Source organism: Diospyros lotus, chromosome 13, assembly GCF_014633365.1.
Source record: "Diospyros lotus cultivar Yz01 chromosome 13, ASM1463336v1, whole genome shotgun sequence".
Taxonomy (NCBI): Eukaryota; Viridiplantae; Streptophyta; class Magnoliopsida; order Ericales; family Ebenaceae; genus Diospyros; species Diospyros lotus.
In genome coordinates this window covers 10588992-10615548 of record NC_068350.1, presented here as the reverse complement: position 1 = coordinate 10615548, position 26557 = coordinate 10588992, and the positions used below count along the sequence as shown (strand labels likewise).

Sequence of the window (26557 nt, the reverse complement as noted above, 5' to 3'; positions counted from 1 at the left end):
TGTACCTTAGAATATTGAAAAGGAGGAGACAAGACCAGGCCTTGATCGAGATAGCTTAATCCATACTTCTTTTGCCACGTACAAATTCAAAGATAACGTGGTTGAATGTCTCCTTATATATATCTCTTATATCTGTGCATAATGGATGTGCTTCTTCAAGTTTAAAAGCACAGGAGAGGCAATGAACGTTTACACTTTAAGGATGTTATGGATAGGTTGGTTAATATTTTTTGTCCTTGTGGTTTTGATCAGTGCCATCATCCGTTGCGCCAGAGCTAGATCCGGTGGGATCCACGGCGGCTACCACCACAACGACGAGCATGGCATGTCAAAGATCGGAGGCGGAGACGGAGGCGACGTGTGACAGTATCGGCAAAATTTCTATATGAGAAGTCAGTATTTGATATATATATATATATATATATATATTAAATCTTGATGGCAGTGGCGTAATGAATCATGAGAAATGTTCTCATGCATGGAGGCGGTGGGCTCACGCCTCGCCTGATTTTATTTTTATCAGATAAACTTTATGGTGTTTCACACGAAGAACCTAATAATTTCGAATCATGATAAAGCCAAGTTAATATTTTTGTTATTTATATGTATTATATATCTGTTTTGAAATTTTTTTGAGCTATTTTATAATAGAATTTAGAATGTGTTTGATTGCATTATCTAAAATTTAATTATAAATAATGATTGTCTAAAAAACAAAAATCACCCTTCTCCTTTCAAAAATAAATTTCATAAAAAGAAACTTTAAATGTTTATATCATACACAACTTTTTCATACAAAAGTTAAAAGATATTTGATTGTTTTTATAAAAAATATATATAATAATTATACATGATTCTATAAAAAATATGTGCTCTCAAACAAGCCCTTAGAGATGCTTCGTGTTTTTTATTGTTTTGTATCAATTAGTACTTCTAAAAAATAAAACTGCCTTCAGACATAACCCACTGCAGTTTTTGACCTTTCAGCAAATGGATTTGGAGGTCCATCTTTGTGTTGAAAATATTCATTGTGCTAATATCTATTTAGTTCAGACGAAAAATATGTAACAGTTCATAAGCTTGACTCAAATTCAACGTCCTCTGCTCTGTTATATTGAATATATTTCTATTGAGACTGAAGTCACTACAGGACTTTTGATTTTTTCGGGCGGTGAAAAAATCGTCGGAAAAAGTAAAAAAATTGTCGGTAAAAGTTTTACCTGCGATAATTATAACCGTCGGAAATACCTCCGTCGGAAAAGCTTTCCGACGGTTGAAAACCGCCGAAAAATACTATTTACCGGCGGTATTTATAAACCGTCAGCAAAGTTTTTACTTTTTTCGACGATTAAAAAACCGTCGGGAAAGTTATTGCCAGCGATTTTTTAACCGCCGCAAAGTCAAATAACAAAGTAATAAAATTGTCGGCAGTTTTCACAACCACCGGAAAAGTTATTGTCGGCTGTTAAAAAATCGCAGGCAAAGTTAAATAACAAAGTAATAAAATTGCCGGTGGTTTTCACAACCGCCGACAAAAGATCAACCCCTTTTTTTTAAATATATTCTTTGTTAGTTGATGCAGCAAGCTAGATTGGTGAACGAAGAATAGATTATTTGACATTATGAACAGTTCTATTTCACCAATCCCCACTTCAATAAAACTATAATGGCTAAACACAAACACTTAACAGCTTAAACTGGAAAAAAAAATTAGATATTTGTGATAACACTTGAAGAAATCACTAGATTTTTATCTTAAATGAACAAAAAAAAAAATAAAAGAGCCAGAAACAGCCTAGCAGGGAGGAAGGTGGAAATGCAGTCAACCAAGCTGCCCAACTAGCATCATAATAGAACGTCCCAATTCACAAATAGAAGTACAACTATATAAATACTTCATAAGCATAAGCACAGAAATTAAGAAAAAGATGTCCAATTCAAATATGCAACCAGCCATTGATCACCCCAAACATTAAGGTCTTAAAAGTGGATAGCAGATAATTCAAGCTTTTCATATGACTAAGGCTAATCAGAGATTAGGCCAAGCTTAACTTATATTTATACTGCTAACGTGTTACGCTAACGTGTATTAACGAGGATAGTTTTCAGTGTTTTCATGAAGCCAAACTGTATTAACGAGGATAGAAATTCACCTGTTCCTTCCGCTGCTCCGCCAATGCCACATCCTCATCCATTGGCTTGGCAAATGAGTAGTATACAGGAGGCTCTACCTTAGTCCTGCAAGAAACAAGCCCACAAAAAAATGAAAAGGTGAATCATGAACATACAAAATGCCACATAGGCCAACCTACAGTCCTGCAGAGCAGGAAACTTCCAGTCATCCATCTGCCTCAACTCTATGCACATGAAAAAGAAACTTATCTTGGTCTCAATAAAATTGTGAATATGGATACGTGGGACCAAAATTAGAGATAACCTGTGGCGCAAAGAACTCGGTAAGATGATAAGAAAAATAAAGCTCAACATCACAATTCACCATTTCAGACATAGTGAGGAAACAACTAAACATGGCATACAATCATACTGAAAAGTTGGACCTTAAAAAGTTGCCAAGTTTTCTTTGGTGCCCACTCCACCGAAGGAACAGCAACTCCAATCTCTTTTCCTCTGCCTTTGCGGCAACACGAGCCCTAAGAGTCTGGTATTAAAAACAAGCAGTGATATCAATAGATTGAATAAGAGAAATCAGCAAAGTTCTTCACAGAGAAAAACTCATCCTGAACTTCAGAATAGAGATGCATAGTATAAATAAGAATATACAAACCAAATCCCTTCTCCTTTTCTCTGCAATTTGTTCACGCTCCTGTTGCCTCAGCCTCTCACTTTCTTCTCGAGCCCTTTGCTCAGCCTAGATACAGATTAGAAGAATTAATGCACATAAATATACCATTCTTTTGATACAAGTAGCAAATGCATGAAAAGAGCTGACAAGATAAAGACATCAAACATGCCAAAAAACCAAAGACACGTCTAAAAGCAACTCTAGATACATCAAACAAGCTAAATGCACTCTTATCTTCTGAAAACAGCTGCCTAACACAAAACATGCAGCCTAGTTGATGTGAAATCTATATATATCGTTATGAAGGGAAAACAACATAAGATAAAATTTCTGTGCCACTGTTCACTGGTCCTCCCTGTGTAACCCGATATGTACCAGGAAGGCTTTAAAACAGCATATCTCCAAATATAAATGGAGGGACAACAGAGCAGTGAATTATTCACTTACACCCCCCTAGTGTTGCTTACTAGTGCACAGAAATTAGAGTGGTCCCTTTCATAAAAACTTCCAACCAAGTAAATGGCATCATAGTAAGGATTAGCAAATCGGGGTCCATCACATGATAACTTCACATGATCAGCGAAAGAAAGAAACATCACAAGTTTTATATGAATTTATGGGGAAACTTAAGGCTTTGTCCTTTTGAAAAGGTTAATTAACACTTGCATGCTAATGCTAGCTAATTAAGCAGCATGCCACTATTTGTGTGGTGGTTTTCGTCTTTGCTTAATTAGCTATTATTAAAATTAATTAATATTTAACACTATCCCAACTGATCACTCTAATAGACCTAATTAACAGCATCTATATATATTTATATGGTTTGTGGCTGCTCAGAGTGTACAAGAGGCACACTGAGCAACAGGCAAATTCACACACTAATCACTTAGCCCTCTTCTTCCCCATGAAACTGAACAAAAAGAGAGCATCTTACCCTCTCGTTATCAATTCTTTTTCTTTCTTAGGAAACAAAACCAGCATACGTCCGAGACAAACACACAATTGCCTGTCTGAACCAAAGACAAGCGAGAAAGGCAATCATGAATACTTAATATATAACTTCCAAGGTCTCTCTCTCTCGCATTTTCAAATCTAGGTTCCAATTCAAATAACATTACTGCTTTAATTAAGTATTCTCTAATTAGATGTGTCAAATATTTGATTTTATGTGAATTACGAATATATGTTATAAAAATGTGTAATAATGAAAAGATATTTTATATAATAACTAGTATTTCTCACTAATCAATTATTTCCAACCATTTAATTGTTATATAAACAGTTCAATAACATCTAGTAATTTCTCAAATAGCATAAATAGTTCAATTGTAATTTAAATTTACAGTGTCCAAATGAATAAGTAATTTCTCAATAGCATAAACAATTCAACGAGAAAATGACATCGAGAAAACCGAATCAGAGATACAACATCAAGTAATTTCTCAAATAGCATAACAGTTCGATGATAAAACATCGAGTAATTTCTGTAATTTCAAATGAACAATCCGAGAAATCCAAATGGATACCTGAGGCGAAGATCAAATCTTGTCACGTCCTCGTCGGAAATGTTCATAGGCGGAGTTCTCGGGCTTTGTCGGTGCTAGAGATCGCTGGGAGAGGAAATTAAATGACTGGAAACAGAGAGAGAAAGAGATAGTGAAGCTAGAGGAAATGAAATGACTGAAAATGATAGATGTGAAATAACAGTCAGAGAGAGAGAAGCAAGAGCGATCGAGAGGCAGTCAGGCAGCGAGGGCGAGCGCTACTGAGAGTGAGGCAGCGAGGGCGAGCACGACTGAGAGTGAGCAAGCGAGGGCGAGGACGAGAGCGAGAGAGACTGAGAGTGAGTGAGCGAGGGCGAGGGCGAGGGCGAGGGCGAGGGCGAGGGCGAGCGAAATGCAATAGCGAGAGCGAGCGAGAGAGACACAGCGAGGCGCGAGTGAGAGAAGGTTAGGGTTTGCAAAGGGGAATTTTAGAAGAGAAAGGGTGAGGGAAAAATTTGGGCGCGGGCGGAGGGAATTATATATAAGTCGTATCCCCGGCGGTTTTCAAACTGCCGGGGATGTATCTAAATCACCGGCAATTCTAAAATCGCCGGGGATGGGTTAACATCACCAACGGTTTATAAAAACCGCCGGAGATGTGTATGGCATAACCGGCGATTTTGAAAACCACCAGCTATTGTGTTAAATCCCCGGCGATTTATTAAACCGTCAGGGATTGTGCTGTTTTCCCGACACTTGCTCAAACCGTCGGGAAAATTTTGTCGGAAATACCACTTCTTCTTGTAGTGAGTGCATGTTATATAAAATCCTTTTATAGAATGATTTAACTTAAACTTATTGATTGTTATAAATTACAAAGAAAAGCACCAAAGACGTTACTTCAGGGAGCTTCCCAAAGAAGAATTATCAACCCAGCTAGAACAGACAACCATGAAAGAACAAGTTCATTACATCCATTACCATATTAATTAGTAGTTCATGAACAAAAATCAACCAGAAAGCAGATCGCTGCTAAAACAATTTCTTGTTCGGAAGAGGGACAGAAGGCATAACCATGCATCCTACTACTCAATAATGCCCGAAGCTTAAACGGTCAAAATTGAAGATGTGTGACAATACAAGGGGCTTTGGATAGGCACATAATTTAGCAGATCTATGTACCAAAGCTTCGGTCTCCTGCATCTCCGAGTCCAGGAATTGTAAACCTGACAAAAATCACAAAGAATCCGGGGTTTAAATACTAGCCTAGACGAACCCCAGGAGGCGATTCTTTTTCATCAAAAACAGCATGACGTATTTAACTTACCCTTTCTCGTTGACGGTTGGGTCAATGGTTCCGGTATATACATGAAGCCTGGAAAATCATATGACCAGAAAAGCAAAAAAGCTGAGAGATGCAATTCCATATTTTCTTCAATAAAGATGTCAACTAGAAATGTATTACCCAGGGAACTTGTCACTGAGCTTTTGAAGAGCTGGAGGAGCGGCAACAGCAGATACCTGTGTCATATAACACAGTTTATATTGTCACTTTGCGGACTGTAAAGGTGAAAAGAAAATGCAATATGGACACCGTCTGGACAGATAAAGTGATGTTTCCAAGTTTGAGATTAGAAATGCGGTTGAAAGGCAATTGTCATCCCCTATAGCAATTATATCTGATATCCTGTCTGTAAGACGAATCAAATTTCAAATTTCACTCTGCCAGGATGGGACTCCAGCAAATTGCAATTGTCTCAACGCAACCGATTGCAACATGAGCTTAAGGGGATGTCTACTAACCACTTTAATGTGCTTGTTGTCAACCCCACGTTCCTTTATCAGGTCAAGCGCCGCAACTATTGTACCACCTAACATATCATATTTACAGTAAGAGATAATAAATATAAAGTTGACAAAAGCCGATCTAATTTTATATCTAACATTAAATAACAGATGAATCATATGCAATTTAAGCTACTAATGCCACATAAAAGAGCTCACATGTTCGTCCATATGGGACCACCATACAAACAAACGTCAAGATGAGCATCTACATGGAGAAAACCACACCCGAGTGACAGCCACTCAGGGTGCCGTGCCTTAGCGCGTGTGGCCGCCCACGGCGTGCCTGCGCGGACGGCCCCGTGCACCCGCGGCCCTTCATGCATGGCCCCGCGTGCCCCACAAATGCATGCACGCACACTTGTCCGCCCGTGCTCGTCTTCTTCCACGCCCATGTCATTGCCCACTCCCGCGCACACCCCCAAATGAGGGTCACCCAAAATACCACAATCGCGTCCGAGTACTATGTCCACATTCCCGCACCTATGAGAGAATCAAAGCCGGCCCAACTAATTTGGGGCTCTAGGCAAAATAATTCATCAAGACTTTCTTAAAAGTATTAATTTTTTTATAAAAAAATAAATAATATATTTTTTACTAAAAAAATTTATCATTTCATTAGATTAAAAAAAAATTGAAGTTCAATCAACTACAAAATCTGATAATTTCTTAATGATAGTGAATTTTTAACTAAAATATAATATTTCAAAGATTAAAAAATGTTAAAAACCTACTACAATAAACAAAGAAAAAAAACATAACTAATTTTTTCTTAAAACTCTAAAAAGGTCGGTGCAACTTAAGCAAAAAACTATACATTCCTGATTTTTCTATAGAAGAAAAAAAAAATAAAGCATTAACTGATAACATTAAAAAGGTAAAGCTCACCAATAAAGAGCAAATTTTATTCCACAAATATGCATTGAACTATATTCAATTTTATGTAAAATTAATTTTTATTGCCTTTTGAGATACAAAATCGTTGATTAAATATCCATAATTAAGTTTATCTAATAAACCATGTTCAATGGATAATATAGCTAATCTATTTAATATTTCTTGCGACATACTTGACCTCAAATATGACTTTATTAATTTCAATTTTGAAATTTTTTTTACAGTAGAAGCCACTGAAACTGGAATTGTGAATAATATTCTATAAACAACAATATATGCATTTGAAAAATAATCAACTATTTTGATGTAGTGAAGAATTTTCAATGTTTTATTTTTTTCCTCTTAAAAAGTTTCTCTTAACACTCTTAATTCTAAAAATAAGTCTAAACCATCTATATTAGAAAGTCCATCAAATTTAAGAACATTTTTAAGATTGAAACAATATCCTTTTAAAACATCTTCATTCATTGATTTTAATTTCTTAAAATTGCATAAAAATCTAAATTTTTTTTCATATATTCCAAATTACTCAAATCTATTTCAAAGTGAAGAAATGACTTGATAAATCGTACACATAAAATAATCAACTCTAAAGGATTTTTCAACAGATTTTGTTTTATCATCATTGATATTTTCATCAAATTGTATTTTGTATTTAATTTTTTAATAAAATATTTATTATTAAAAAATAAAAATATATATAAATAACAAATTTTTAAAATTTGGGGCCCTCCTAATTTGGGGGCCCCAGGCGGCCACTTTGTTGGCCTTACTATAGGGCTGACTCTGGAGAGAATCGGCCAAAACTACCCCTGCGAGACTCAGTCAGCACATTTGTCCGCCTGTGCTCATCTTCTTCCACGCCCATGTCATTGCCTGTACCCGCGCACACCCCCAAATGAGGTCACCCAAAATACCACGATCACGTCCGAGTACTTACATGTCCGCATTCCCGCACCTCTGAGAGAATCGGCCAAAACTACCCCCGCTAGACTCAATCAGCACACTTGTCTGCCCATGCTCGTCTTCTTCCACACCTATGTCATTGCCCGCACCCGCGCACACCCCCAAATGAGGGTCACCCAAAATACCACGATCGCGTCCAAGTACCTACATGTTCGCATTCTCGCACCTCTAAGAGAATCGGCCAAAACTACCCCCGCAAGACTTAGTCAAAACTTCTTTGAGATTCTTGCCGATGAGATCGGGTCACTCGACACATGACTGCCCCACCCATCGCTATAAATAAGGGGTCTTTTCCCTTCATTCAGTATGCAAAATCTGATACTCGTACTCATTTTTTGCCTTCAACCATTTCACTTCTACGAGAGTCTGACTTAAGTATCGAAGGGTTCGCACGGGGATTCTCATCTGTGCCCCTAAACCAATTTTCTTTCTAGTAGATCATCCATCGTCCAAATGAGTCATTCATCCCCCAAGTAAGTCATCTATCGCTAGGATACACTATCCATGAGTCATCCATCTCTCGAATAAGTCACACGTGAGTCATCCATTGGCAGTTTTTCATCTAAAAATTTATTATTATAACCGTGTAATAATATAAATCATTTTAGATTTGAGATCAATTTTGATAAGAAAAAGTATCATCTGAAATGTGAAATAGATATGTAATCCCTCTCAAAAAATTAAAAATAATTGTTGTAATTACAAAAAATATAGAAATTAAATAAAAATATTTATGTAGAAAATATAATTTTATAAAAATATAACTATATATATATTTGAAAATTTAATCTATAAAAATATATTTATTTAAAGTAAATAAAACCTAAATATATAAATAAATATACTTCCTATGCATAAAATATAAAGTTAAATACATATAAATGCAACCTAAATGTATAAAGAATAAAACAACTTTCAGTTCGAACTATATTTATTTGTTGTATTTCAAACTATGAAATATTTTAAATATTATTAATTACTTTTTATTCTCATACGCTTTATATATGAAGGTGCATTTAAAATATTTTATAATCTGAATCGTAAAAAAAAAGTGCAATGCGAACTGGAAATAGTCAATCTCAATAATGTATAAGAACTTATAAACTAAAATATATAAACCAAATAATTCACTACTAGTAAGTTTTGTAAATATGTGTGTGTGTATATATATATATATATACAAAAAGAAGAAATTAAAGGGGAATGAGGGAGGGAAATTACATTTTTGTATTTAAAAAAAAATTAACAGTCATATGGTTAGTATGGAAAAAAAATTATACTGGTGAAGGAATCTCTATCATTTCTAATAAATTATGGATACATGCATAATTTTCATCGAATAATGGGTTTAAATTTTAGTTTCAAAATAATTAATTCAAATCCACCCAAGTCTAACAATTCTAACTCTATTTCGACTCATTTGTAACCCTAATACATCTACGTTGACCATGGCTATATAGATTGAATTATAATGGCAGGTTTGTCAAAAATGATTATTTGTTAAACAAAATATTTTCTCAAAAATTCTTGAGTATAATTTGAATTATTTTTAATATAAAATTATTAAAATAACCACAGCAATGGGTTGAGATTTCAACATAATTTTTCTCAATCAACTAGCAAATGGAAATTGGATTAAGATATATTTGATATTTTATATTATTCTTTGTGCATGTATTTACGATATTTTATCATCACCGCTTGTACCATCTATAGAATTGTTGGTGGTTATGTAGGCGGCGACTTCGGCCGCCGCCGTCATGACACTGGTGGACATGTCCTGCCAACATTTGCAACCAGCTATGATACTGGAGTAATGGGCGGCGAGGACTTTAAAGGCGGTGGTTCTGGAGTAGATGGCGGCGGCGGCGATTTTGGAGGCAGTGATGGCTGCAATTTGGAGGTGGTAGGGGTGGTTGTGAGAGCGGCGGTTTGTCACAGAGTCAAATGACAAACAAAGATAAGCATCTAGAGAGCCCTTTGATTGTCATCGGCAGTGAAGCAGATCAACTCAGCATTGTTGAAGGCCGATGATGGTAGCAAAAGCAGGAATCATAGTGGCGTGATCATTTTTTTTGTGAAATTAGAGGTGCCTTCTTTAGTTAATTTAACCTAGCAATCTGCTTGAATTTGCATGAATTGACCAAAATTATAAAGTTATTTATAAGATTGAAGAAGAAAGGGGATTATTTTGCTGATTGAATGGTAAAGGGGATTCTATACGTGATGGTTGAAGGAGAAAGTGGTTGCAACTTGGACTGGTCCAGTCCTTTCCAAAAAAAGAGGCCCAAGCCCATATACAAACCTCAAAGGCTCAAAAAGAGCTTGCTTTCTGCAACATAACATACAAAGCCTCGTTTCATTGCTGTTGTTGCAGTTCTTGGTTTAATTATATTTTATTATATTATATTTAGAAAGTTTAATTGCATTTGTCGGTCTTGCATTGTAACTTATATTCACTGGTAGTTATTCGTAGTTGCTTTTAATTGTTGGCTTCTTCTTGTATTGGTTGCACAGTTGCAGTTTCGGTTTTGGTTAACTTGTTTGGATGTTATTTTTTAAATATTTTTTGTTGAATTAAACTATACTTGATTTTAATTAGTTTGGTTCCTTTTCCGTTAAATGAATTCAAAATTTAAGACTCAATCATAATTAGTTCATACTTAAATTCAAGGTAAATTTCACACACCATCTCTAATTTTTATCTACTGACCACTTATGTGCTTTCAAAAATAATATATATCTTCTTTACCATTAATAAATTAAGCAAAAAAAACTATTTTGTCCCAACATCTAAGATATGCCATTATCTTAGAGATAATAAGACGTGAGACGTGTGAGTGCAAAGAGTTATATAAGAGAACTTTGTGGATCTATTGTCCAAAATTATAATATAGTGACAACTGAATTGTCATATTGAGAATATAGGTATGATATACCAAGCAACGATTTGTTAGAATTGTATGTAAATTAGTATTAGTGTAAGTTGGAAATTATTGATGTTAGTGCTTTAATACTAGATTTAAATGACGTTTAGTATAAGTGTTGAATCTAATAATATAATCTTGCTTGTAATCTAAATGGTCATATCTTCATTTATACCTTTCCATTTATATATAAAGGAATCTCTAGATTTTCTTATAGTGATTCTATTCTTAAGATTTAAGAATAATGTGATGAGAATATTTAGTTTAGAATTTATTAAAAGTATTTTCGATTTTTAAATTTATCAGGAGTGGAATATGATTTATTAATTAATGGACCGACACATGAGCTTTTATCATCGTTAGGCATGAGATACCAATGAGATAAGGTGGTAAGTCACATGCCACATTACATGAAATGCATGTAGTAAGCATGTGGGTGAGTGTTGGTGAAATATCCACTGAATGTGACGCATGTGACAAATTGCATGACTTTGAGGATTAATGATCTATTGGTTATTGATTGTCTTTGGTCTTTTGATCGGAAGTGATAGAGTTGTCTTGTGCACTAGTGTCAGGGATTTATTGTTGAACGAAATCATTTGATGTGAGATGAGAGAATATTCTCTATGTGGTCTTTGTATAGTGGTGTATGAAGGCGGATACTTGCTAATGGGATCCACTATCTTTCATTGGATGAGAGTGAAAATCCTATGTGATCTCAGTCGGTCGGTGATTATAAGAGTGCTTGGCCAAGGTATGTACAATCACAAAGAGTTTCTGATGTCAAAAGAGTTTCAATACATCATTTCAATTATCTTAGACTAGATTAGACATAGTTATTGAGTTCTATGAGTTTAATCAATCCATGACTCTCACTCAGTTAAAATGTTAGGATCGTCTTGAGTTCTGATTAGAGGATACTTAGGATTTTTCAAGATACTTTGAGGAGATCCTCTTAATAGATCGAAGTGTTTGATTGGCATTAAGAGTTGGCATATCTTGATTATTACATGGTTGTGAATTTAAGAAATCACACCCTAAGTAGGTAATGCCCTAAATTAGTGAATTCGAGTTGGTTGACTGTTCTTCCATTTTTAAGGGTTATTGATATTTTTAGTGGGATCTTAATTATGAGAATTATTCTCAATGTATAATTAATTTTTGTATATAATTATTATATATATATTATATTATACTAGAAAATTTAATTAAATAAAACAAACAGATTATTTGATATTGAAATGTCAAAGATTAAAATTGGAGGAGTGGTTCTCGAGAGGCATGTCAATCGGATTCACAAAAGGAAAATTGAACTGAAAAGAAAGGGACATGGCGCAGTGGGCTGCAGAGGCGAATGGTGCGCAGTGGCCTGCAAAAGTGGAATTGAAAATTGGGGCGGGTGCATGGCTGCCGAGGAGCAATTCTATAAATACATATATATATATATAATATGTGATATTATATAGATATATTAATGATAATATATTTTGAAAATAGTTATGTCAAAGATAAATAGTGGTGATGTGAGTAGAAATGTTTAATTGGTATTATATAGTTATTTAAAAAATCTAAAAAATAAAATTTATTGAGCGTCATTTTATTTTCTTTAGGCAAACACTTTTATATGGTCTGGCATATTACTGTTGTTCATCTCTATTGAAGATAAATAACTTTACCATTTTGAAAAAAGACAATCGGGTAACCCCTTTAACTGAAGTGCGTTGGGCGCACGTGTAGTCCCAATCTTCCAATTAATTTTTCCCGTGCGTGCGTCGTCCCTCGCCTGATTTCAAGCGCCTCTCCGTGTTATGTCTTCTTTTTCCTCTGTTCTGTTAGTCTATTCCACCAAGGATATATATATATATATATATGTGTGATACATATAAGTTCAACAACAAGCACGCACAAAGCTCCTCTTTTCTCTCGGCTTAATATATATTGGATATATATTTGAATGAGGGAGCATTGTGCCAACGATTGATTAAAACAGTGTACGATTTTCTTCTTAGTTGATTGGATCTTTTGGTGTGGAGAAGAAAATTGATTGTAAGGAGTTGCAGTCGTCGAACACTCCAGGGATGGGCAAAAGCTCATGGCTAAAAACATTTATAGTCAGAAGAATGGATAGTAACATATTGATCCAACAAAGTTGCTAGCCGTGGCCATTGCAAGAGACAAATGCAGGCAACCGAATATAGCATATTCGGTGCGACAAAAGTTGCTGGCAGTTGTGAGTGGGTAGTTACAGGCAACTCATGACAGTCGTGATTCGTTCTTCGACTATCCCAACAACTGTGACGGTTAGAGTTGTCATCAGTTCAATGGTTAAGGTTTTGGCGATTCCAACAGTTGTGATTGCAAAAGTTATCGTCGATACAATGGTTGGGGTTTCTAGCGATACTAGTAGCTGTGATGGCTAAAGTTGTCATCAGTTCAGCGATTGGAGTTTTCGACAAGCTTTCGACAACTGTTTAGCAAGAGTTATCGATGGTGGATTTACAATCTCAGCCCCTTTGTGATATCCCGCTTTAGGTCCATGGGATGGACAACCTTTTTTGAGGAACCATCCCAACTCTCAGTCACCTTTGTTGAGATGGTCTAGCACGAGTCCAACGGAGGGTTCTAGGGCGGCCTACGGGTGGACTAACTTGGTCTTCTATGTTTGTAATGATGGATTGGTCAGCTAAGGACATGTACCAGGAGCTAACGAGAAGTTGGTTCGGGAAGCAGGTCAGTGAGTCAGTACGCGATGGGATCACGGGATCTCAACTTAGAGATCGAATAGTTTGAGTCAAATGTGCAACAAAAGCAACAGTCATGCTTTTTGAGCTTGAGGTATCATTTATCGTTTATTACAATTTCATATTATATGGTTTTGTTTTATATGCATATGGTTGCTATCACTGTATCATGCAATAAGTGATCCGTTTTCCCTGTTTGTTTATGGTTTTTGAAAAAGTTTTAAAAGCCAATTTCTGTTCTTTCATCTGCTGCTAAGAGTTTGCATGCACCTTGGATGGCATTCACTCAATATATATATATATATATATTTAACATATATATTTTAATGTCTCAACATATATATTTAATATTTTTAAAATATATATATAATTTTTAATAATTATATATAATTTATCAACATCTAATGATAAAAATTTTATCAATTGGATATTAATTTATAATTTATTTTTATTAAAAAATAATATTTTTATTATATTATTTAGTAGCATGTCAATTTTAGTTTTTTTTTATTAAGTTCTAATAGTTTATCAATTTTTTTCAAATCAAACACATAACTACATAAATAATAAATTAAAATATATTTATCAAAACACATTATCAATATAAATACTAATCAATTTAAAAAAATTTCACAATTTTTTGAGTAGAAATGCTTAAAAGCCATCTTAAAAAATGGTAGTATTTAAGTTATTTAATAACATTTAAATTAGATAGCGTTTAAACTAATAACATGTTTGACTAAATATGCTTTTAACCTATTAGTTAATAATTATGTTTTTGGTTTGAAATAACTGATAAGCTATTAGAATATGATAAAAAGACGAAAATATACATGTTATTGAATAATATAAAAAAATACATGAAATATTTATTCTTAATAAAATAAATTATAAATTACTATTATATAAATGTATACGTATGCTAAAATTAATTAATACAATAAATATGTATATATATGTTAAAATTACTATTGTATATGTATACACACTGTTATATATATATATATATATAGGGAGAGAGAGAGAGAGAGAAAATGTGGAGGAGATGGATGGACGAATGGACGGCGAGGGCAGATGGTGGGGGCGACAACAGACAGTGGGGACAACGGAGGAGACGAGGGTGATGGCAGACGATGGGGGCGACGAGCGATGGCCGAAAAAGCTAGGGCAATGGCAAACTATGGGGTTGACGACAACGACCGAAAAAGCTAGGGGTGATGGTGGACAGCGAAAGCTACGGCAATAGCCAGAAAAATTGGGGCGACAATGGTAGGCGGGAGGCAGAGAGTTGAAGAAGAAGGGCAATGGATAGAAATTGTTAAAAAGATTGAAGGTAAAATGATCATTTATTCGGTCAATTCAGTTTATTTAATAACAATTTTTTTCAAAAGTTTATGAGTGAAAACTTTTGTAAAAAGCTGATGTATGAACATTTAATCTATATAACTTAAACGTTAAACGTTCTTTGTTAAAGTTAAATATTTATAATAAATAAGTTAGGTAACTTAAAGTTACTATACCAACTTATAATCGGTCAAATTATTCTGCCAAACATTTATAATAAATAAGTTAGGTGGCTTAAAACTACTGCACCAACTTATAAATGATCAAATCATCCTGCCAAACATTTATTATAAATAAGTTGGGTAGCTTAAAATTAGCTTATAAACGGTCAAACCGTCCAGCCAAAAGGAAGCCGCCAAACACCCCTAGCGTGGTAAGTTCAATATGGCTGCTTGTACCTTAGAATATTCAAAAGGAAGAGACAAGAGCAGGTCTTGATCCAGATAGCTTAATCCATACTGCTTTTACCACGTACAAATTCAAAGATAACGTGGTTGAATGTCTCCTTGTATATATACGCACATTTGTCTATTTACATATCTCTCTCTTATATCTGTGCATGATGGATATGCTTCTTCAAGATTAAAAGCACAGGAGAGGCAATGGAAACTGCTTTCAAGATTTTCTTGATAATTTTTATAATATTATTTGTCCTTGTGCTTTCGATCGGTATCATCACCCGTTGCACCGGAGGTAGATACGGTGGGATCGGCGGCGGCGGCGGCGGCGGCGGCTTCCACCACCACCGCCACCACCACGGTGAACATGGCATGTCAACATTCGGAGGCGGTGCGGGCTTCGATGGCGGAGGAGGAGGAGGAGGAGGAGGAGGCGGCTGCGGCGGCGGCGGCGGCGGAGGAGCAGGAGGAGGAGGCGGCGGCAGCGGCGTGTGACAGTATCGGCAGAATTTCTATATGTGAAGTCAGTATTTGATATAAATATATGTATATATATATATATATATTAAATCTTGATGGCAGTGGCGTAATAAATCATGAGAAATGTTCTCATGGTGGGGGTGGGCTCACGCCTCCCCCTCTGATTTTATTCTTATCAGTTAACCGTTAATGTTATTCCACGCAAGTAATTTAAAATTTTCAAATCATGACAAAGTCCAGTTAGTGTTTTCGTTATTTATATGCTTTATATATATCTGTTTTAAAATTTCTTCTGAGCCATTTTATGACAGAATTTAGAGATGCTCCGATGTTTTTCGTTGTTATATATCAATTAGTACAACTAAAAAATAAAACTGCCTTCAGACATAACCCACTGCAGGTTTTGACCTTTCAGCAATTGGATTTGGAGGTCCATCTTTGTGGAGAAATATGTAACAGTTATAAACTCGACTCAAATTCAACGTCCTCTGCTCTGTTATATTGAATATATTTCTATTGAGACTGAAATGCATGTTATATAAAATCGTTTTATAGAATGATTTAACTTAAACTTATTGATTATTATAAATTACAAAGAAAAGCACCCAAGACGTTACTTCAGGGAGCTTCCCAAAGAAGAATTCTCAACCCAGCTAGAACAGACAACCATGAAGGAACAAGTTCATTACATCCATTACCATATTAATTAGTAGTTCCTGAACAAAAATCAACCAGAAAGCAGATCGCTGCTAAAACAATTTCTTGTTCGGAAGAGGAACAGAACGCATAACCATCCTACTACTCAATAATGCGAAAAGCTTATACTGTCAAAAATTGAAGATGTGTGACAAATACAAGGGGCTTTGGATAGGCATATAATTTAGCAGATCTATGTACCAAAGCTTCGGTCTCCTGCATCTCCGAGTCCAGGAATTATAAACCTGACAAAAATCACAAAGAATCCGGGGTTTAAATACTAGCCTAGACGAACCCCAGGAGGCGATTCTTTTTCATCAAGAACAGCACGACGTATTTAGCTTACCCTTTCTCGTTGACGGTTGGGTCAATGGTTCCGGTATATACATGAAGCCTGGAAAATCATATGACCAGAAAAGCAAAAAAGCTGAGAGATGCAATTCCATATTATCTTCAATAAAGATGTCAACTAGAAATGTATTACCCAGGGAACTTGTTACTGAGCTTTTGAAGAGCTGGAGGACCGGCAACAGCAGATACCTGTGTCATATAACACAGTTTATATTGTCACTTCGCGGACTGTAAAGGTGAAAAGAAAATGCAATATGGTTACCGTCTGGACACATATAAGGTCATGTTTCCAAGTTTGAGATTAGAAATGCGGTTGAAAGGCAATTCTCATCCCCTATAGCAATTATATCTGATATCCTGTCTGTAAGAGGAATCAAATTTCAAATTTCACTCTGCCAGGATGGGACTCCAGCAAATTGCAATTGTCTCAACGCAACCGATTGGAACATGAGCTTAAGGGGATGTCTACTAACCACTTTAATGTGCTTGTTATCAACCCCGCGTTCCTTTATCAGGTCAAGCGCCGCAACTATTGTACCACCTAACATATTTACAGTAAGAGATAATAAATATAAAGTTGACAAAAGCCGTTCTAATTTTATATCTAACATTAAATAACAGATGAATCATATGCAATTTAAGCTACTAATGCCATATAAAAGAGCTCACATGTTCGTCCATATGGGACCACCATACAAACAAACGTCAAGATGAGCATCTACATGGAGAAAACCACATTCAACTTTTCTTTGGATTTAATTCTAAAAGTGCAAGGTTTGTCGATAGCCAATTCAATTGCAGAAAAGAACAATAGTTGATAAAAAATTGAAACATGTACCTCACTAAAGAGCAATGATCTATCTCGACTTATAACAACAACTGGAAAAAGTAGTGGAACTAGTACCACACAACTTAAAAGAGGTTTCTCAATATGTGAAGCAAAACAAGAAATGGAGAACTACAATGCAGAAAAACATATTAAGCATGTGAATAGGAGCTCAAGCCATAGCAAGAATACCTGTTGCCAGCATTGGGTCGATGACAAAAACTCTGGATCCTTCAGGAAAACTTTCAGGTAATCTACAAAACAGGATGCCCAGGCAGGTGAAACAGTAAACAGGTGAGCCTGTTGCTTGATAAGTTCTTTAGTTGATTGAGATGGAAACAAGAAAATTAAACATATAAAGACTCTCAGGGTACTGCTTGGCTGATGCAGAAAGTTTAATGAATAGGGTAGGCTATGATGAGAATTAAGAATTTTGCAGGCTGTTTCCCTCCCTCCCTCTTTCTTTCTTTGTTTTTTTTTTTTTTTTTTTGTGTGGGGGTGTGTTATTTTTTTTGGGGGGGCGGGGGGTGCCCTTGGAAGCAACATTAATGTTACTTTGTAATTGGAAAGTCAAGCATTTGAATCATGGAAACAGCTTACCTTTCAAAAAAGCAAGGGGGGCTGCTATAAAAATTACCCTAGCCCAGTTCTCACAAAATGGCAAAATAGGGAATTATACCGTGCAGAAATTTGGAATGTCGAGGTACTTTGAGAGGATTCTTATGGGAGAGTGGCTGGAGCAATGGACAAATGGAGGGCCAAGGTTTCTTTTTATAGTGACCCTAAAAGACATTGCGTAAAAGATAACTATTAGAGACGTGAAAACGGAGGAGATAGATACAGAATTTTTTTTTCAAAATGAAGATGGCGTCTTGAAAATAGGGTAACAACGCAAGCGGAATACTCTTCCTCTCGGGATATCTAACAAAAAGAGTAGAGATCAATTGTTATATCTGACAAAATATCAGAGTAATTGTAACGCCCCTGCTTTCTCTAGCGCGTTATAACTTAGGATAATTCCAGAATAATAATTTTTTTTTTCTTTCAATCTAATTCTAACTCACATCATACCTCGAGTCCGTCCCAGAATTTCATACATTAATCTCGAAAGAGAATCATTATACACATCAAATGCGGAAGCAATGATCGAAACCTGATATCTTAACTTTGAAAATAAATTCTTACATCTTCAACATTTCTTAAAACGTTCAGAATTTAAATATATTGGCTACATAACATACATTTCATTCCTCATGCACTTTGCTAAGTGTCATTTCATGCCTCATTTATCCTTATATCTGCTACAATCTCCATCTAGAACGTTTGAATATTCTAGGGGCAACATTCAAGTTAGATGATAAATCATCTAAGTAAGGGTACAGAAAACATATTTCGTACATGAATGCAATGTCTTACTTATCGTAGGTGTCAACTACACCCCTCATGCTACCTACCATTTTTGCGGCCACTTCTTTTGAAGCCGGGGTCCCTTGGTAAAGTAACGGTGCCAGTTCGTACTCCCTACGGCCACAATGCGCGTGATCGATGATATCAAAGTGTACATATGCATTTCATAGCATGTCATGTATGCAGTCTACGTGATGAATACATATTTGAGCATGTCAATATGATGAAAATATTTTCGATAAACATAAATCACTTACAAACCAAACATTTTCCATAAAACTAAATTCAGTTGGAAAGTACCACTTACCTTTTCAAGCTTATAAGGCTACCTCGATATTTGTGCATTGCTTCAAAATGCGTGTATCGCCTCGATTTGCGTGCTAACCTCAAAATTCGCACAAGTCACTTTGATTTAATCCTCAAAGTATCCTAATCACCATATAAATATTAAAACTTATTTTTTCATAATTTCTTGTATTTTCTTTATTTTTCTCTCTATTTTTCCTCAATAAATCCAAACTAAATATTTCTAAAATATTTTCTTAAATATTTCACTACGAAAATTCATAAAATAATATTCTTGAATTTCTAAAATTTTTTAAGAAATTTTACTTACCTTAACTTAGCATCTCTGACTTCCTCGATATGCGTGCCATATCCTTAAAAAGCGTGCCCGAGCCATTTTTCTCGCCAAAATCTCCGAGATATTACCGAAACATAATTTCCTATTTTCTGGGATTTGTTTTGAAATTTTTCTCTTCATTTTCCTATTTTTTTCTTTTCTTTCCTTTTATTTTATTTTATTTTCTTTCTTCTTCTTCTTCTTCTTCTGCACCGCACTTGCAACTCCTCTGTTCCTTCTTCTTCGCGACGGCCATGCCCACGCACAGCCTAGCTCCGCTGGCCATCACGATCGCCCCAACGGCCACCACCGTCGTCGCCGGCTGCTTTATGCCCGCAACTGTGAGCCGCCATCATGGCAGCCTCCTCGCCCAGCTGCTGCGAGCTCTTGACCATGGCTGCCGCAGCGAGCTTGCCGCCATTCTGGCCTTCTTCGGCCTCTCCGGCAGATTTCCTTTGCGCCACTCGCCTCGTGGGCCATCGCATGACCCCTACTAGCTACCGCAACCGGCCTCCCCAATACTACCCTACTTGCTGCGCATCGGCCATGGCCGCTTGGAGCTTGCGGCTATGGCCGTTTGCTGGTGTCGATTGCCTCCCGCCATCCTCACGACCAAGTTCTCTCTCTGGCGAACTCTCGACCCTCGCTCTCTCTCTCGGCCGCGACTTCCATTCCCATTTCTTACTTTCCTCCCTTCTCTTCTCCCTCTATTTATAAGCGATCCTCTGCCTCTCCTCGTTGGCTGGTCGTCCCTTAATGCGTCTAAGACACTTCAACCCACGTTCAATTTGCAGGGCATGGCTCGAAGATTGCAAAGGGATGGCTGCCTTACTCGCGCACACACATGCAAGAATATATACATATATATCACGCACATCACATAAACAGAAATCCCCATAAATCTTGCTGCCATTTTCTTCCAATTTGCGCAAATCACGGATGCAAAAGCATGGCTGATTTACAGGGCATGGGGATGGATTTGCAGGGCGTGGCCAATGAATTTGCAGAGGCGATACACTACAATGTACATACACATATATAACTATATATATTATATTATACTAACAGTAAATTTATATATTTAAACCTCAAATTTTATCCTAAATTCATTAGAATAATTCTCTAATTGCAATAATATTCTCCAACACTAAATTAATTGACATTACGATACCAAAAACATAAAATTAATAACTTGAAACTTAGTCGAAAAGGACGATTCGCCCTGATGTCCTTACCGGGCTGTTGTTTCATCCCAAAATCACTGAAAGGTTCCTCATTACATAAAATCGGAGCCCCCCTAGGGTTCCGTTAACTTTTCGGGAGCCTCCTACAACAATTCGATTTTGTAGCCTAAATAGTAGTTGCAATTTAGCTGTACCGAAAATCGTTTTCGATCCAATTTCTTTCAATACTATAAATCCTATCTCGGAACGCTTATCGAAACCATATTATTTTCCTTAGACAATTTCACTTCGAGTCATTCCCTGCAGTCGATTCGGTACTTATAATTACTATTAAGCCAATTTTTTGGTATTCTAAACTCATCGAAATTATGTGGCAACTTTATATGAACATGGGGTATTACAGTAATAAGGAAAAGAATAAAAAAATATTCAAAAGGAAGAAGTACCACGTGGCATATCATCAAGTCGCCACATGGCAAGCCAGCCATGGGATGGGTGATAGGGGGGGTCACCTGGGGGCCGCCACCCCTAAGGGCCACTCGACGGGAGTGGACAAGGATCGGCCCCCAGCATCTGGCCACACACCACCAGGCAGGTTGGTAGAGGGCCCCCTCGCTCAAAGCCTAGCCCCCGAGTGAGATCACTTAAGGGTAAGGCACCCTCGAGTGATAGCCACTCGGGGTGTCGTGCCTTAGAGGTCGTGGCCGCCCTATGGCGTGATCGCACGCACAACCCCATGCACCTATGGCCCTGCGTGCAAGGGCCCACGCACGCACACTTGTCCTCTTGCACTCACATTCGCCTACGTCCGTGTCATTACTCGCGCCAGCGTACACCCTCGAATGAGTGTCACCCGAAGTACCACGATCATGTTCGAGTGCCTACATGTCCGCACTCTTGTACCTCCGATAGAATCGGTCAAAACTACCTAGCGAGACTCGATCAAAACCCTCTCGAGATTCTTGTCGAGGAGATCAGGCCACTTGACACATGGTTGCCCCTCCCATCGCTATAAATAAGGGGTATCTTCCCCTCATTCAGTACACAAACTCTGATAATCGCACTCACTCTTTGCCTTCAAGCATTTCTATAACGACTCGATTTAGTGATACACTATTTTATTTTGTCTTGAGGTTGTATGGGTTAGTCGTGAGGTGTAATATGTTATTTTTTGCGTTTATTAATTAAGTGTTGTGTATATGTTTGAAGTATCCAGATGAATTTAATTTATATTCGAATAAGAGCTTGGGATATCCGGATGTGGTGGTGAGGCATCTGGATATAGGCCTCCCGATGGAGTGGGGCGTGTTCGAATATCTCTTTAAATTTTTGTGAATAACATCCGAATGCAGGGTGACACATCCGGATACAAGAAGTCAAAATTGAAATTGAGCCTAGAGTATGTGAGTGATATCTGGATTCTACAATAGCTCATTCGGATGGCTTCTTTAAATTTTTGTGAGTGATATCTAGATGGAATGAGGCATATCTGGATGTTTCTTTGAGTTTTTGTGAGTAATGTCTGAATATGGGACTGTAGCATTCAGATATGATTTGTTAATATTCGGATATAAGCTTTTGCATTCGGATACCCCATGTTTCAGAATTTCGGTTTTCCATTGTAGCCAAATTTTGACCTCAATTTAGTTCAAATCTAAAAAAAACTCAAAACATGAAAGTTGTAGATCTTTCTCATTTATTTCCATATCATCTTCAATCACCTCAATCGAAGCTTGAACGAGAGAGTTATGCCTAGAATACATATGTGTGTCGAATATGCTAGAACTTCCATTTTTCATCTAATACCTCTCACATCTGGATATCCTCTACTTTCAGCAACACCTAGGCCATCTTTTCTCATTCTAGATGCGACTTTTCAAGAGGAATGTCAGGAATTTTCCTCATTTCTTGCCACGTATAATCTCTCATTTCCATCTGTCTCTATTATATATAATAGTGAGTGTGGAGACAATAGGGAATTAATTATCTTGCAGACAGAGAGCGTTCGACAGAGAGCAGAAGAAGAAGAAGAAGAAGAAGAAGAGGAAAAGAAAGAGAGGTTCAACCTAGCTTCCGACAAGTTCATTTCGGGCAAACTTCCATCTTCCTTTTTTTTCCTTTTCATTTCTCTTGGGGGTTAGCCAGATGTGTATGCCTTGGATTTTAGCTTGAGCTGAGATGTGGGTTTTTTGCTATGCGTGATATAGATATCTATATATATAAATACATGTATTTACATATATATAGACATGCATGGCTGAGAAGCATAAGAATGTTTGAGTTAAGTGGTCGAAAGTTGGGTCATGCATATATGGGGTTGAGAATCTAATGGTGGGACTCTCTGCTATGCAGGTTTATATATATATGTGGCCAAGAAACATATGTATGCTTTGGGTTAAGTAGTTGAAGGTTGGGATTTATATATATATATTCATGGGTCGAGACTTTATTAATAGGGTGAGTACTGAAAAATCTTGTAGAGATGGTGGAGACCTTTGTTAATAGAGTGAGTCATATAAGTATATATATATATATATATTTATATATGAAATTATCTGTGTTAGGCTCGTAGAAGGACGAGTTTAGTTTGCATGGTGAGTCATATAAGTATATATATATATATATTTATATTTATATTTATATCTATATTTATATATTTATTTTGATAAATGGGTTGCGTTAAAAGAAAGTTAACTAAAGAGAGATGAACTCGAGTGCAATGGCTGATCCATGGTTTCTTAATTTGGTGATTATCAGTTTGGGGTTGATTTGATTGCGTCAATGGAGACTTACAAGTGACTTATTGGGAGATTTCCTCTTTGATGACTCTTATGTCTTTCGAGGATTAATCTGGATAATTGCATGTGTATTCTTTTATTTCTAGTATATCGTCAATTCATATGCATGCAGGGGCTCGGGATATGCATTTGGGGGTTGCATGTGACTGGTGTGCTTAGCCACGAGCATATTGCGTTAGATGTGTCTTTCTCGTGGGGCGAGCAAGGCTTGATGCATGATTTTATGGGAGCTATGTATCATTGTTTATGATCATTATGCATCTGCATTATATTTAGACACGAACATTGCATTGTATGTGATTTCCTATATGAGCAAGCAAGGCTTGATGCTTGGTTATATGGGGGCTATGTATCAACATTTATGCTCATATGCCATTGCATTATATATATGCATTAATTGCATGGTTACTAGCGTCGTGTAGGTGTGTTGTGATGGGTTTACAGACACAGCTGGCGTGCTAGATTTTATGATCAGTTGTCTTGCGATATGATTACAGACGCGTTAGTTTGTCGCTCCGGGTTCTGGTCGCGCCAGCCCAAGAAAACTTTGGCCCAGTGAATTATTTATTTTGCCTTTCAGGGTAGCAACAGGTTTGTGATAGGGATTTGGGTCATGTGTGTCTTATGTGGGCCCCAAGGACCAATATATGCATATTTTATTATGCGACGTATTTATTTATCTATCATGAGGTTCATGGACATGTAATGTATGGTGGGTTGTCATGTTTTGCATGAGTTTTGCACTTGGGTGCGAGATTTTTTTAGCTTCCATACTCTTATCAGCCTTTCCTTTCTTATATGCTTGCTGAGTCTTGTAACTCACTTTTGCTTCTCTTCATTCCAAGTAAGGGCAAGACTAAGTATGGGGGTGAGGCTAGCAGTTTTTGAGCTATCCCAATAGGTGATGTGCAAGGCAGTCCTAATAGATCCTGGTTTGGTGTATATCTTGTGATTTTGTGCCATGAATGTTTAGTTTTTAAGTACTTAGCACGGTTTCGTAAGTGTATATGTATATACCATGTAACCTTGTGACTGATTATCTTTTATATGCATGCCTAGAATGTGAGTTATGCTTCCGCCATTATTTCTTCGGTATGAGTTTAGATGATCCTAGTTGAGCATGCATGGCAGGTCAGGGTAGTTTAATTTCTTTTCTATTTTCTCTACCCCTCGTGGGCTTTTGCTCGGGTTATTCGACTTAGCTGGGGTATCCGAGTGGGGGTCCCACAATTTCACTTCTACAAGAGTCTAACTTAAGCATTAGAGGGTCTGCGTGGGGATTCTCATCCGCGTGCCCCTAATCGATTTTCTTTTCAACAGGTCATCTATCGCTTGAAGGAGTCATCCATCCCCCGAGTGAGTTATCCATCTCTTGGATATGCCACATGTGAATCATCCATCACTCGGATAAGCCACGCGTGAGTCATCTATTGGCAATTTTCTATCAACAACATAATCCATTTTAGATTTGAGACGAGTTTTGATAAGAAAAATTGTCATTTGAAATGTGAGATAGATATGTAATCCCTCTCAAAAAATTAAAAATAATTGTTGTAATTACAAAAATATAGAAATTAAATAAAAATATTTATGTAGAAAATATAGTTATATACAAATATAACTATATATATTTGAAAATTTAATCTATTAAAATATATTTATTTAAAGCAAATAAAACCAAAATATATATAAATAAATATACTTCCTATGCATAAAATATAAAGTTAAATATATATAAATGCAACCTAAATGTATAAAGAATAAAACTACTTTCACTTGGTACTATATTTATTTTTTGTATTCCAAGCTATGAAATATTTTAAATATTCTTAATTACTTTTTATTCTCATACACTTTATATATTAAGGGCATTTAAAACATTTTATAATCTGAACCGTAAAAAACAAGTGCAATGCGAAGTGAAAATAGTCAATCTCAATAATGTATAAAAACTTATAAACTAAAATATATAAACCAAATAATTCACTACTAGTAATTTTTGTAAATATGTGTGTGTATATATATATATTATACAAAAAGAAGAAATTAAAGAGGAATGAGGGAGGCAAATGACATTTTTGTGTTTTTAAAAAAAAAAATAACGGTCGTATGGTTAGTACCGAAAAAAGTATTTTATAATGGTGAAGGAGTCTATCATTTCTAATAAATTATGGGTGCATGCGTAATTTTTATCAAATAATGGGGTTAAATTTTAGTTTCAAATTAATTAATTCAAATCCACCCAAGTCTAATAATTCTAACTCCAATTGGACTCATTTAAAACGCTAATACATCTACATTGACCATGGCTATATAGATTGAATTATAATGGGAGATTTGTCAAAAATTATTATTTGTTAAACAAAATATTTTTTCAAAAATTCTTGAGTATAATTTGAATTATTTTTAATATAAAATTATTAAAACAACCACACAATGGGTTGAGAATTCAACATAATTTTTCTCAATCAACTAACAAATGAAAACTGGATTAAGGATATATTTGATATTTTTATATTATTCTTTATGCATGCATTTACAATCTTTTATCATCACTGCTTGCACCATCTGTAGATTTGTAGGTGATTATGTAGGCGGCAGCTTTCGCCGCCGCCGCCATGACACTGGGGGACATGCCATGTCAACATTCGCAACTAATAGGATTGAGTTGATGTGATATCCACCAAGAGGGGGGGTGAATTGGTAAAAAAAAATTTCTTTTGGAGTGAAAGTATTTTTTTTTTTTTTTTTTTTGTAAAGAGGAATAATGATGTAGTCTTATTGAAGA

At 36.1% G+C, this 26557-nt stretch overlaps 1 protein-coding gene and 1 long non-coding RNA gene across 14 annotated transcripts in view; both read right to left on the bottom strand.

Moving 5' to 3' along the window:
• Positions 1-2198: 2198 nt before the first annotated feature.
• Positions 2199-2971, bottom strand: LOC127789103 (uncharacterized). Its single transcript, XR_008020498.1, has 3 exons — positions 2786-2971; positions 2559-2659; positions 2199-2437 (listed from the first exon to the last, which is right to left on the bottom strand). It is a non-coding gene; the product is annotated as an uncharacterized LOC127789103 (long non-coding RNA).
• Positions 2972-5398: 2427 nt separating this feature from the next.
• Positions 5399-26557, bottom strand: part of LOC127788635 (uracil phosphoribosyltransferase) — a 53695-nt gene continuing 32536 nt past the window's right edge. For 4 of the 13 annotated variants that reach the window (XM_052317152.1, XM_052317146.1, XM_052317142.1 and 1 more), the window contains exon 12: positions 16555-16826. In XM_052317152.1, the coding sequence (XP_052173112.1) occupies positions 16775-16826 (52 nt within the window). In that variant the 3' untranslated portion in view covers positions 16555-16774. Of the gene's footprint in view, positions 5514-5614; positions 5663-5752; positions 5809-6090; positions 6159-16554; positions 16827-16927; positions 16976-17950; positions 18013-26557 lie in introns of those variants that run through there. The other 9 variants (XM_052317153.1, XM_052317147.1, XM_052317148.1 and 6 more) reach the window with 5 other exon arrangements.